This window comes from Ostrea edulis, chromosome 8, assembly GCF_947568905.1.
Source record: "Ostrea edulis chromosome 8, xbOstEdul1.1, whole genome shotgun sequence".
Lineage (NCBI taxonomy): Eukaryota > Metazoa > Mollusca > Bivalvia > Ostreida > Ostreidae > Ostrea > Ostrea edulis.
This window is the reverse complement of record NC_079171.1, coordinates 7,144,707-7,160,289: the sequence shown is the minus strand read 5'-3', so window position 1 is coordinate 7,160,289 and position 15,583 is coordinate 7,144,707. Positions and strand designations below refer to the sequence as shown.

Genomic DNA, 15,583 nt, shown 5'->3' with positions numbered 1-15,583 from the left:
GCAGAGCCATGCCGTTTTGTTTTTGTTTTCATTCTTGCCTATATGTATTCCTACGTGCCATTTCAGAAACGTTAATTCAAGCTTTTTGATGGGAGAAACAATTTGTTTTTCTATCTTAAAAAACATAATTAAATGATAAGAACTAAAACTTATAATTCTTTGTTTGATGCATGTATCAAACGACACATTGGGCGGAAAACTTTTTCATCAATGCCCTACGTGCAATGATAAAGTTTTCCGTCCAATGTTTCGTTTGATACATGCATCAAACAAAGAATTATAAGTTTCATTTCTTAACTAGTAACACAGTCAAATTAGTCCACAAAAGATTGTTTAGATATAGATAACTAGTAATACAGTAAAATTAGTCCACACAACATTGTATAGAGATAACTAGTAACACAGTCAAATTAGTCCACAAAAGATTATATATAGATAACTAGTAACACAGTCAAATTAGTCCACAAAACATTGTATAGAGATAACTAGTAACACAGTCAAATTAGTCCACAAAAGATTGTATAGAGATAACTAATAACACAGTCAAATTAGTCCACAAAAGATTGTGTATAGATAACTAGTAACACAGTCAAATTAGTCCACAAAATATTGTATATGGACAACTAGTAACACAGTCAAATTAGTCCACAAAAGATTGTATATAAATAACTAGTAACACAGTCAAATTAGTCCACAAAAGATTGTATATAGATAACTAGTAACACAGTCAAATTAGTCCACAAAAGATTGTATATAAATAACTAGTAACACAGTCAAATTAGTCCACAAAAGATTATATATAGACAACTAGTAACACAGTCAAATTAGTTCACAAAAGATTGTATAGAGATAACGAGTAACGCAGTCAAACTAGTAATTAGTGTACTAATATTAATACTGTTCCACTAAACATAATGATACAGATAAGATATCATTAGCAAACAGCAGTAATAGACTAACGTTCTATCAGTTAAACTCCCAAACACAAGTACATTACACATCACAGACACAGGGCGGTAATTAACACAGGATTGTAATTAACAAGGAACTGTAATCAACACAAGACTGTAATGTAGATAGCACTGCAGAAATGTGTAATTAACACTGTAGTGTTGAGTAATTAGCACTGTAGAGCTGTGTAATTAACACTGTGTTTATAGATATTGGATTTTCTTCACTTTAGCAGTGTCACACTCAGCCACAAAGAGGTTGTCTCTGATGTCCACACATATACCGTATGGGGTGTCTAAATCACAGTGAATGTAGCGGAGGAACTGTCCGTCCTGATCTAGGATGTGAATACGGTGATTGTGATGGTCTGCTGTCAGGATGTGACTCTGGCTGTCTGTAGTGATGCCGTATGGATAAAATGATTGCTTGGTATTAGAGCGATGACCAGTGTATCTAAATCGGAGTTTTCCTGACTGATTGACCACCACTACTGCACTAGCTCCAAAGTCAGCCACACAGATATCCAGGTTCCTATTCTCACTGATGTGACCAACAGATGAATAGAGAGGACGATCCTGAGCATCAAACTGAATGCTTTGTTTCTCTGTGGAGCCGGAGTAACGCACACCTTTGTATTGTTCTCCAACATAACTGTCCATGGTAACCAGGATATCGTTACCCGCGGTACAGCAGACATAGCGAGGACTCCACCCCTGTAGTGTGATCACGGTCCGTATCACTTTATTCTTAATTAAGTTCACGGTGTTATTACTAATGTCAGTATAAACAAGATATCCGTCCCGTGTCACTGCTATGTCTGTTGGTGTGTTCCCTGACTTGGTTTGTATTGATGTCAGTAGTTTACTCTGGAGGTTGACCAGCTTCATGGTTTCGTTCTCCCCGCGTGTCCAGACTTGATCTTCACCCAGACAGCTAACACTGTATAGACAGTCATACCCAGTGTCTATGGTGGCGGTGAGGCGCGGCTCATCAAGGAATGGTTTGACTGGAGGAGACGATACAGCTTCTGCTGACTTCATTGTGTCGCCATGTTCTGTGTTAATGGATAATGGTGACAGAGAACCAAACATGTCATTGAGCTGATCTTTGTTTATTTTCTGAGGAGTAAAACTCGGCAATGTAGCTCGAACTTTAGGCGGTAATGTTCTAAATTCGGAATTCCTAGATTTGTAAGTAGAGGTTAAGGAGACGTCATTTGATTTTAAGATTGATTTCAAGTCGGACATGATCTGTTTGAGTTCCGCCATTTTCTGTGTGATTTCTACTGTATTTTTAATCAGGGTAGATAGGTGTTTGTTTTTCATTTCCTGAATGGCGGATTTCCTCTGGTTGACAATGGCGGTGATCTCCCGGTGTAAGATTTCACCTTCTTGCTCGGCAGCTGTGGTCAATTTCCCGTAATTCGTTTCCATTTCGGCTTTTTCAGTTTGGACATCGGACGCCATTTCTTCATATCGCGGGTAAATTCTGGTCTGGAGTTCCTCTAAATCTTTTTGCAAACTTTGTGTTTTGGAGTTGAGTTTTTCCAGAAATTCTGACAACTTGTGACCTTTGTGTTTACCGGAGGAGATGCAGGTAATACAGACAGGAATGTCACAGTCCTCACAGTAATGTTTACAGAGTTCATTGGCGTGTTTTGGACATTTCGGGTAGTTAGGAGTAGACTTTCTTTGTAAATAGGGCATAACATGGTGCTGTTTAGAGGAATCAGAGAGGTGCTCCCCAACACAGGCCTTACATAGATTTATATTACAAACTTCACAACGACTCTGTAGGGGGACAATCTCACAGAGGTTACACAGTAGGACTTCCTGAGCACTGCGTCGAGGATGCATTTCTGACGCCGGTATCACACAAACAGTTTACTGTCAATAAAAAAGGGGGGTCTTGAAAAAATATTCCAACAGGTCAAAACAATCTACCAAGTATAATTACTGTATGACATAAAACAGTGCGGTCATTAATTTTAATATTTCAAATGAAATTTAAGTATGAGGCATCGCTATACCCCCCCCCCCTCCCCCGAATTATAACTGAACAGCTATATCTCATTGATCACTGTAATATCAATATTATTGACACTACAATGTCAGAATGAGTGTAAATAATTTTGTCTAACCTGAAAATCCAACATGGCCTCCCTGTTCTTCCGTCTAGTCCCGTGATTAAATACCTGTGCGGCGTGTCAGCCTGTACACACTAGTTATATGTTATCGCCTGTTTAAATTTGTTTGACCTAGTTCATGTTGGGTAGCTATGTCAACATTCACGTCAGAAGACTGAATTTCCTTTCATCAAAAATAGAATTAAATCTCATGTCTGTAATGAATATTTCTATCGTACTCCGTATTAATGTCATTCTCCGTTTATATTGAAATTCAACCCTGTGGGTCACGAATAATCTTACGTTACAGGTACAAAAAACCTGCCATCTTGGCACTATCTATTACTTTATCGTCATTATATACCTCATATTGTGTAGCCTGATTGTATGCCAAACATTTTTGGTGAATCAATACATAAATTGAGAAGTTTGCTACGCAAAGAGGGAGTGGGTGGGGGTGGGGGTAAGTTGGGGGAAGGGGTACCGGGATAGGATCTCGGCTCTTCAATTAATAAATATAATTTTTTTTGGATTTATATTTATTTAGGTTAGCTTTTGTGAGTTTTTTGGCCATAAACACTCACCATAAACACTCACCGATTTTACAGGAAGCACTAAACTACAGAAGTCGATACATATCAAGGTATAACATTAATATTCATTTGCCAGGTGACCGCCACTTCATTTATGTGGCGACCGCCACTTAATTTAACCGACGGCTGCTATTCATTAACTGGCGGGGCGCCAGTTGATTTATGTTGCGGTTACCAATTAATTTATGTGGCAGCCGCCATTTATTCAAGTTTTCTCTCTTTCTTTCTCAAAATGAAAGGGATGCTATTACTGTAACCCCCTCTTCAATACTTAGTATCATGTATGTGATATACAATTTAGACCATTGTTGTTTTTAATTGTGTTGTTAATTTACAAAGCTAGATAAATGCTCACGATATCAATTTTTGCGTAAGAGCAAATCTTCATATGTACTTAATATACCAACGTATTAGGCACGTAAAACCAGGGGCCCGACCCTCCACATTTTTGATGACAATCATTTCTGTTATTTTCATATGCCAACTAAGTTTTATTCACATGTGAAATAGGATTGATTGGTGGATTGGCCCCCACCCCACTATTTTAGTGGTAATAACAAATGGTTGAAATGTAATAATGAATGAACTGATAAATTGAAGGACGAACGGAGCCCCCTCCAATTTAGGAGTACGAAGTTTGGGAAAAAAGACATTTTAAGCTCCTTTTCTGTTTGTAACAGAACAACAATTGTAGAAGACAATTTCTCCCCGGCTGTCCCTACACTTTGAAAACGATGTTACCTGTTATGTATTTACTGTAAACTACTCACCTGTGTACAGGAAAACAATAGGTACATTTTCTGTCTTTTTTTCGGAAGTGCAAGTGATGCTTGCGTAATGCGACCTCTGGTGAGATAATGGCATGAAATAACGTTACTAATGATTTGTGTATTAATATGGTTATTTTTTTTTCTGTTGTAGATTAAGTTGAGTGGAATAATGAACCTCCAGATATCTATGTACATTCACACGTGTATGATTAAACTTGTGCTGCACTCGCGCATGCGAGCTTATCCTATATTACGTGTTCGAGTCTTACTTCCTGAATATTTTCTTGAACTAGTGAATTAGAAATTAAATAAATTGACTTTCTTCCAGTGATATGTTGTTTGTGTTATGGAAGTTTACACATAATCCTCTAATCTAAGACGTACATAAATTTGTGTTTGGAGTTGCGAGTGTCCTCAAGGTACCCCGGTTTCCTCCCACGAAATGACATCCTAGTTAGTACCCTAGTGACAACGTTTGTTCAAGACGGCAAATAGCTAGTATGAAATGATAAGACAAAGTGGTCAATCTCAGAACACCTAATACAAAAGAGTTTTGCAAACACGGACATCTGGATATACAGTTCACGGCACTAGTGTTATACACCGCACCGTGGAAGGACCGCGGTTGAAAATCCATGGAGATCCACCGTGTCCTCCGTGTTCCACGGTGTGTGTTATTTGCGAATACACACAACTTCTAGGAGCTTTGTTGTGGCCATCGGCGCCTTGCAAGGGGTGTGAAAACGTGCCGCAGGCTAAATAAACATGAAAAAGGTGGGATTTTCAGAAAAGAGTCAATATTTCACGCCCCTTCCTAATAATTGTTTTAGAAATTTTGAGACAATTCCAACGATATCTATTTTGTCTTTAAGGAAATATGGATTTGAATTTTTTTTAAATCTTTTAATTCCCTTCTTTATAAAATATTCTTATATTCTATGTTCAATATCAATATGTACTGCAGGCAATTCCTGTTTTGAATGAGAAGTAGTATATTCAGTAAATGAAAAGCATATATGCAATAAGGATATTCAATAATTCTCTCTCTCTCTCTCTCTCTCTCTCTCTCTCTCTCTCTCGTTCACTTTTTCTCTCTGTCATAAGTGGTGTTTAAGGTATGTAATTGCTTCTATCAAATTGTGCGAAGGCGACGGAGCCTGTTCGGCTCCGACGGCCCAAGGCGGACAAACCCAGGTGTCCGATTGATACGCCGACCCTCAGACAGACGTGGCCTCGGGAGTTACCCGAGGCCGCCATGTGCGTTCAAGATGTCGATGTTCAATGTGTCCTGCAATTCACATTAATTCACGCAGCCAGCTGATATGCATCTTGTCAAATACATCTTGATTCAATATAGATATTAGAGCAATGTCGATAATTAACAAAGTGGGATTAGTTTACTACATTATATTGTTAGAAGCGAAGATACAAACCATTGAATTATTTTTTTAAATCCAGAGTATGTCCAATGTAACTAGAGATTTTCATTAAAAATGTTCATTGGGAGCGTCTGGATAATGCGATGGTTTTTGTATAACAAGTATATTCCATCCGAATTCCTAGGGTCGTTGTCACAATAGAACTAAAATACGGTTAACTACTTTGGGTATTTGAAATTAACAGAAGTTTTTGACTTCTTATGAAAAGTTCGAAATATTTTGGTTTCGTGTGATTTCAGATTTAGTCTAAGATGACGGGTTTCTTGCGTCACCCAATATAGTTCACACTATCTGCAAGAAGCAAAGCACTTCTGTTAATTTCAAATACACATATTAGCTCACCCCAATTGTTCTATGGAGGCGAAAGATCCTTTGAATGTGCATGGAATATACAAGGTATACACAGGTCATTCTTATAGTACAAGGTGAAGATAACGAACAGTGATCAATCTCATAACTTCTATAAGCAATACAAAATAGATAGTTGTGCAAACACGGACCCCTGGACACACCAGAGGTGGGATCAGGTGCCTAGGAGGAGTAAGCATCCCCTGTTGAATATAGTCATAGATCATAGTCCTGGTGACCTGACCAAAAAAAAAAATTAAAAGAAAGTTATTGAAGGACGAAACATAACCAAACTGCAGATTGAACTTCATAGAGGCCCATGCCAACATTTATACATTTTTTTTTTCAATGTATCGGAAGGGGCATGTAGCCGGTTAATTTGTTCAAAATGTTTGACAAGCAATAAGATAACAAACATGGTACTTAAATTGTCCAATTGTCAAAACTTTAAGTTATGTACTTGTGTGTGTGTCGGGGGGGGGGGGTTAATAACACAGGTGTGTGTACACTGGGTGTCGAGAATTTGGGCGTTCCATGAAAAGGTGTGAATGACTAGAGGGAAATATGCATTCGGATATTTACCGAAAACACTAATGCATCACTAAACACCAATTAGAAGAATTGAAAACACAGGTGTGTGTACACTGGGTGTCGAGAATTTGGGCGTTCCATGAAAAGGTGTGAATGACTAGAGGGAAATATGCATTCGGATATTTACCGAAAACACTAATGCATCACTAAACACCAATTAGAAGAATTGAAAAGTCTATATCTAATTTCTAAATAATGAATGTTGGGGTGGGGGTGGGGGTGGGGGATGGCGACCAAGTAAAGAAGCTTCTTTGCTCAGATCATTTGATATTTGATTTCATTATTTCTTTTATGGTAATTATTTGTTTTATCACACGGAGGTACAAGGTGACACCCACGGGGATGCACATTGGCATCCACGGAGATCGTCCGTGGACTTTCAAGTCTAACTCCCTCATCTCAAAGGCTCCGACAATTTTAAAGGTCCACCATGTTTTGGACAATTTTTTCCCACCACGTTGCGCAGAACACGCTTAAAACTCGTGTTATACGCTTTACCAAAGGTGAGATCAGATGCTCAGGAGGAGTAGATATCCACTGTCGACCAGGCAAACCCACCATGAGCCTTATATCTTGATCAGCTAAACGGAGTAATCCGTAGTCAAAATCCGAGTATATCGAAGGACCTAACCAATATAGCTTGTTGTTCCTTGCTATTTCAAGTCCGACATTTAAGAATAAATATATCATACAAAGCTTTGTTTGATTACGGTATGTATAGCATGCCCTTCCCTTGGAAAACAATTTGGGCTATTTTATTGTTAGAAAATGTTTTCCATCCCTAAACTGAATATATTGAGTAAAAATAATGTTGTTTGTAAAAGCATGGCATTATAATACTGAAGTCGACATTATTTTGCCGGTAAGTTACAGACAGCAATTCGGTGCGCTTTGTTGTCAAGTTCGTCATTCAGCACCACCTATAATTGTTATCAACACAAGAACCACCTATAATTGTTATCAACACAAGAGTCACCTATAATTGTTATCAACACAAGTAAGAACCACCTATAATTGTGATCAACACAAGTAAGAACCGCATATAGTTGTTATCAACACAAGAGTCGCCTATAATTGTTATCAACACAAGAGTCACCTATAATTGTTATCAACACAAGTAAGAACCACCTATAATTGTTACCAGCACAAGTAAAAACCATCTATAATTATTATCACCACAAGTAAGAGTCACCTATGGTTGTTGCCAACACAAGTAAGAACTACCTTTAATTGATATCAACACAAGTAAGAACCACCTATACTTGTTATCAACACAAGTAAGAACCACCTATACTTGTTATCAACACAAGTAACAACCACCTATACTTGTTATCAACATAAGTAAGAGCATCTATTATCAACGCAACGGGTACCTGTAATTGTTATGAAAAAAAGTAAGGACCACATATGATTGAACGAACACGTAATCTGAAGTATCCTGTTCCCCGAGGCATCCCGATGTTCATCTGAATTAGTCTGGTTCCCAAGGTCTTCTGATGTTCATCTGAACTAGCTTGACATGTCATTTTTTCACGATTGTCCACGTATTTCATTTTCCGTAAATAACCTATAGCTAACTTGTAACAATCCGTAAGTATCGTAAATTGGTCGCAAGAACAAGTAAACTGCTCGTAAGAATCCGTAAAACACTCGTAAAAAGTTTTTTACGAATCTTTGCGGGTTGTTTACGATATGTTACGGATAGTTTACTAGTTGTTTATGGATTATTACGAATGCCTAAGTGATATTTACGATTTCATTCACGTCAGGTTACAATAGCTTTACGGGTTGTTTAGAGTCATTACGAGCGCTTTACGTATAGTCACGATTACTTTATGAGTACATGCTTAAACTTTACGATTGAGGAAAGGTATACAAAAGACGCAAAATCTGACAGTTTCTTTCAGTTGTTATCAAGACATTAAGGAAGTTAAACATTAAGGACGTTACACATTAATGTCAGTTGTCGAATGATGATACAAAGCCAATTGCAAACACTATTGAGTCAAAAACGTAAACAATCGTAACTAACGCGTAACTATTTGTAACAGCAAGTTATCAACATGTTAACAGGTCGTGATTTACATGTAAAAACTAAGCTAAATATAACTTTCCGTAATATACTCGTAACAATACCTAAAAAGCTCGTAAATTGCTCGTATTTATCCGTGTTCATTCGGAACAAATCGTAAATGTTTGCGAGAAATGCATCGCAAGAACTCGTAGTAAACCGTAAATGACTAGTAAATACTCGTAAATATTCTTAAATAGTTCTTTAAAGTGTCTAAATCGTAACAGTCCGTTTACTTTTACGGATTTGTGGAATACGTAAGGATCCGTAAGGAAAATCCATGAATGTGAAGATACCATTAACGTCTCACTCGATAATTTTTCTCTCATATGGAGATATCAACAAGACCGGTGGAGGGCTCCAAATTTAAACATTTGCCCACCGCTTACGGCCATTGAGCAGTGAACCACATTGAAACCGTTCGGAAACCTCATGTTGACGTTTTCTGTATGGTTTTGCAGTGCGTAAACGATTATATAATTTCCGTCAAGTTTCAGTCTTTTTAGAAACTGTTACCCTGTGATTTCAAATGTTTAACTAAACCTTATTTGTTTGGTTTTCGTTTTCATTCTTTTTTTAAGATAACGATTTACAGTTTGAAAAATCGGAATAAAAAAGAAGCATATTTAAACGGTGACAAAATAAAAGTAAATTGTTGATACTATATCTTTAGAATTCATTCATTTGCTACAAGGTGCATATCGTGTGTGTTGTTCACCTGTAATATTCCGCGAAAAACGCAATGTCCCGAAGACGAAGAGTCCACTTTTAGCGTGGGTCTACAAAAAAAGGTGTCTTTGAAGTTGCAATTTCTGCGCCAGCATTGCATTCGAGAACACTCCGCGTAACACGGTGTGCCCAAGGAGCGTTCCAACGGTGTCACACGGAGTATAAAACTTCGTTCATAACTTACAAAATACTAATAAAAGATGGATAATTTACATCATCAAAATCTATATCCCATGGCCGATTCAAAATTGGCTACTTAAGGTTATTTGGTCTTCAGATTATCAAATTTGTCGAAATTTAAATAGTTTGTTAGGTAATACTTATTCATATTAATTATCGTTGTTATTATAATTTGTAGATTTAATGAAGGTTATCAATACCAAAATGTCTAAAGTTGTGAACTACCGAGTAAGGACCGATTATTTCTATTCAATCGGTACCAAGATTCAAAAAGCTGTAAGGCTGTTCCGTACACTGTCGATTTAAATGCTGTTTGTATCGATCGCCTTACTGGAGGTGTGGGAACCGGTCGTGAGTAAAGTAAACATCATATAGTTGGTGATTTTTTCAGTAATTACTCTCTCTCTCTCTCTCTCTATCTCTCTCTCTCTCTCTCTCTCTCTCTCTCTCTCTCTCTCTCTCTCTCTCTCTCTCTCTCTCTCTCAGTTTTTTAAAATTACGATATTTCTCCATTATAATAATTTGATATGTATCTAATCAAATTAACTTGATTCAAAATAGAACTTAACAGTGATATAGATAATCAACAAATTGGAATTTATTTATAACACATATCAATAGAAATAAAAATCCACATGTCGTTTCAAAATGATTAATTATGAATTATTTACATTCGACCGGAAGAGATATAGTTTGGTAGAGATTGTTATTAAAAATTGTTCATCGGGAGTGTCTGGAAAATACAATAAACTGTGTATAACAAGTATGTTACATGCAAATCCTGATGGTATTTGCCATAATAGAACTAAATCACGGTTAGCTAGTCCGGGTATTTGAAATTAACAGAAGTGTTTGACTTCTTGCAAAAAGTTTGAAATTGGGTCGGTGCAAAGGAGATATAATTACACCGACCAAATATAGTGCACACCTATTGCTAGACGTCAAATACTTGTGTTAATTTCAAACACCTGGATTAGCTGAGCCCCTCTAGTTCTATGGTGGCGGAAAAAAACCTTTGAATCTGCACGAAATATACAAATTAAACATATACTTTTGTATCATCAAGACATCCCCATAACGCGATTTTTTTTTATTCAAAAAGGCTATTGCATGATGCAACATGACCTAATTCCAGATCAAACTTTTTAGAGCCTCATCCTAACAACTATTTTTTTTTTTCAAAGTTGCATGCTGAGTTGTCCGAAATCCTTGAAAAGCACAACGAAAAAAGAAAAGAAGATGGCAATAAAGAAAACTATTCCTTTTGTCCGAACTAGTGTACCCTAAATAAACCCTAAATAGTGTACGCGTGTTTGGCGGAGGGGGGGGGGGGGGTCTTCATAAAACCAAAAGCCTCGTCCCACTCCCATACCCCACCTCGTTATGACTTTAATTTCTCAAATTGATAGGTGGATGAGTCTACAAGGATTTAATTTCTAACATTCAAGCTTGAATATTGAATATACATTCCCCCCACACTCAATAACCACCACTATAAAAATAAGTGAGGTGGGCGGGTTGGAGGGCAATATATCTTTAATATTAATCGTAGTCAAGAATACTGCGAGGGAAACAGCCTCAAATACAACTAGTTGAAATATAAAAAAAAAAATTAAAGTTTAAAAACAATTTAATGGTTTGCATTTTATCTGCTTATATCCACATACGCTCTCGATTATCAATAAAACAATTTAAATATCTGCAATGAATTATTTTAAAATCATATTGGCATCACAATAATAGAGGTGCTACTAAATTTAAAACGGCGCAAAAGACAGAAAAAGAGAGAGAGAGAGAGAGAGAGAGAGAGAGAGAGAGAGAGAGAGAGAGAGAGAGAGAGAGAGAGCGCGAGAGAGAGAGAGAGAGAGAGAGAGAGAGAGAGAGAGAGATAGAGAGTTGTATATTGTTTAACGTCCAGCTGAAGATACCGCGAGTCAACAAAGAGTTATGTAATCATTTTATATTGTTTCCACGGTAGGTGACAACTTAGAAAATAAACATGGAACGCTGGCAGAATACGGTCCAGCTTTGTCACATAAGAACATAGAAGTACATGGCAAGTAGGTGCATACGGAAAACAATATTGAACAGATATTTCTACTAGGATAGACGTACTAATTATATGTGTATATACATGTAGATAATATTGAACAGGTGCTTCTATTATGACACACACACTACTACAATGGTGGTGTGTGACCGGTCAAAAGGGAATATTTGCTCCTCCTTTGGACAGAGAGCGTCCCTTGGTTCTGACACATGTGGGAACCACATGCATCAAACTCAGATTATGACAGACTAATGAGAAATCATATTTCCTTTTCATGTCAATACTCGTATTTCATAGTATGTGTAGTTATTAAATAATGATCCTAAATTATATAATTACATACATCCTGAATGTAGGCTATGCCTATGGACTTTTCTAAAAATTATATTAATAGTGCAGTTTTTTTTTTTCTTCTTTCAAACTGATGACCCCGTAAAAATAATTACAAATTGTTGTTATATCTTGTGTATATCATATAAACGTAACCGAAATACATGTTATTGAGGTTTGCATTTTCATGTTTTTCATAAGCGAACATGCACGTATGATTTTGTTAATAAATATGTAACAAAGCGTCATAATTGTGAGAGATCTGGTCAGAGTAACAGTATAAAAATTATTTATCAAAATAAAGAATGCATACATTACTGCGCCGTATTTACTCAAAAAGGTATCGGGCTTCATTAAATGCATTATGCATGTACAAGTGTATCAAACGAAGCGAATGAATTATAATTTCGTCACCCCCCCAAAAAAAAATGAATGAATACATGAATGTAATATGAAACAAATTCGCAACAAATTTATGTCTTTCTTCTGTTCCGATTCCCTCGTCACTATTAGGCACGAGCGACAACCTCTAAATGCGCGACCCAGTCACGAACGCCCAGCAAAGGTTTGTATGCCAAATCGCCATTAGGACACAACAACCTACAACTCGCAATCCCATTTTGTAGTTACAGTACCAGGATTTTACCAAAAAGAGATTATTTGATTATCCAGATACGGCACATGTATTCATATTTATTACCTATAGTATGTGCGTACATGCTATAACAGTGCGCGAGGATGACGTTCAGTTACATACACACTTGGTGAATAATAAGTTTAACAATGTAACCGCACTTACTAATCTGGGGTGCATTTTACAAAAGAACTTACGACTTACTACCAACCCTGCATAACGGAATTACCCCCCTCATTGTAAAATGATTCACTCCAATGTAAAATAATGAAGAAATAATGTTGAAAATTAAGTTTCAGAAACGTTTTAATTCCCTTATCCAAACTAATAACAGTGTAATGCAATTTAAGACTTGCGACTTTGTCATAAATTATTTTGTAAAACGGGCCTCAGACACGTATCATCATTTTTCAAAGTGAGTGTGTCGGGGGTGGGGTGGGGGTTGACATTTCAAAAGTCTTCATAAGAAAAAAGAAATCCGGGGGATGGGGTTGAGTTGGGTTGGTGTCTTCACCCATGACTGCGTTTCAACTTACCCCCTCCCCCCGAAACTTCCTGAAATCGGAGGGTGGGGTGGGGGTGGGGTGGCTGACGTCTTTACTTTTAAAACTGATTTTTTTTGCTAACAGTTCTTTTAGCTTTTGTTGAGAAACATTTTATCACTAAAATGCATACATAATTGTTTTATTTTTATATATAATGTCAGTTTCGGTCGTTATTAGATAACTTTGATTTGGAAATTACCAACTGATTCCGAGTTTCAATCTGGACTACTTTCTGTATAGTGAAAGCAGTACTTTTCGTAAAAAATCAGAGAGAGAGAGAGAGAGAGAGAGAGAGAGAGAGAGAGAGAGAGAGAGAGAGAGAGGTATCATTACCTTTTTATGAAAGAGTGAATTTAAGAATATTTTAATGAAAGTTTTAAGAAAGTAGTATTAAAATAGAAATTTACGAAAGCAGGTTCTTGTAAAAGTAGAGTAGTAATTGATATACCCCAGTATGTACCTCCTGTATCTACTGAATTAATGCTATACTCTAAGCTAGGACTGCATGAATTATTACAGGAATGAAAAAAATAACATTCATGTAACACCTCAGCACCTACAGTGTACAGCTATCAGCAAATGTCAGAGGCCTCAATACAAACCACAGTAAATATCAGCATTTCTCAACACCAACAAATATTATCAGTTCCAAGAGTAAAAATATCAGTGAGTACTAGAACTTAGCAGTATCAACAACACGATAACAGTAGACGCTCTTTCCGTCTAGTAGTGCGAGTACTCCAGGTAAATGTAAGGTCAATTATGCGCCCTTATCACAGGTAACCGTATGCGGCTAAAAACCATTTTAATCGGTAATTAGGAACTTTCGAAACATTGGTATTGATTCCCTTCAATTTTAAAGATAAATATATAATAATAAAACACATGCATACACAATTGACAACCTACAACATTACTAATTTGATAACGGAATTACTTCATTGGAACAGTTAGAATCGGACGTGGAATATAGATTCTGGTAATTTAAAGTATCAATATTATATTTCTATTTTGTAAACATATTATATTGAAGAACGAAATGTTATCCTCCGCGTGACACCATTAAAACACACCATGAAACACTGCGCTACACGGAGGACTCTCGGATGCAAGGTTGCCATGGCACAGAAATAACAACTTCAAATGCATGCACCAACGTTTTTTAGACTCACGCTAAAGCGTGGTCCACGGGGCTCCATGTTTTTCGGGGAATATTCATGGCCGGTACTGTACATCGTATACATAAGTGTTGGGCTCCAATATTAGAGGCATTAAAGGAGAAAAAACCATGAGAAATAACCGGATGTTCTATCAATATTGTTTTAACAAGCAAGTAGAATCAGGACCCCTCCCCCCCTTTAAAAAAATGAAAACAATATCCTTTCACTAACATATACAATTTTTCCTCCCTCTGATCAACAGCTGTTCTGTGTTAGTTTCCTTCGTAAATATAACGTAAACGCGTAAACGATCATGTTGCAATTTCAATTCCGGACTCATTGTTTATAGAAATAAATAACTTTCACACACAATAACCCCCACAAATTTGATAAATGGAGGAAGATGTTTAGGTTATCATTATGTATGCAAATATTGAAAGCGGCTAATATATATGTGCATTTTTTTTTAATTTAATCAAATTTTACAGATATAACATTTAAAATAAGCGGATTTCACCACATCACTATCAAATATTACGTCATTTTAATACCAGTTGATATTAGCTTTGGCCCCCGTATAAACAAAACACAAGGGATAAAATACCGTAGTTGAAAAATCGTCAATTTTCTTGACCATATACGGCCAATACCGTGCCTTGTTCTTAGACACGTATCTGTCTGGGTATTGAACATACACATTAGACATGTATCTGTCTGGGTATAGAACATACATATTAAAAACGTATCTGTCTGGGTATAGAACATACATATTAGACACGTATCTGTCAGGGTATAGAACATATATATTAGACAGGTATCTGTCTGGGTATCGGACATGCATATTAGACACGTTTCTCTCTGGGTATATGACATGCATATTAGACACGTTTCTGTCTGGGTATATAACATACATATTAGACACGTATCTGTCTGGGTATAGAACATACATATTAGACACGTATCTGTCTGGGTATAGGGCATACATATTAGACACGTATCTGTCTGGGTATAGAACATACATATTAGACACGTATCTGTCTAGGTAGAGATACAACCATTATACAAAC

The 15,583-nt window shown here is 36.7% G+C and overlaps 1 protein-coding gene across 1 annotated transcript; it reads right to left on the bottom strand.

Moving 5' to 3' along the window:
• Positions 1-1,037: 1,037 nt before the first annotated feature.
• Positions 1,038-2,807, bottom strand: LOC130049392 (tripartite motif-containing protein 45-like). Its single transcript, XM_056146848.1, has 3 exons — positions 2,238-2,807; positions 1,493-1,664; positions 1,038-1,048 (listed from the first exon to the last, which is right to left on the bottom strand). Exons 1-3 carry the CDS (start codon positions 2,805-2,807, stop codon positions 1,038-1,040), a joined length of 753 nt encoding a protein of 250 aa, XP_056002823.1.
• Positions 2,808-15,583: the final 12,776 nt, after the last annotated feature.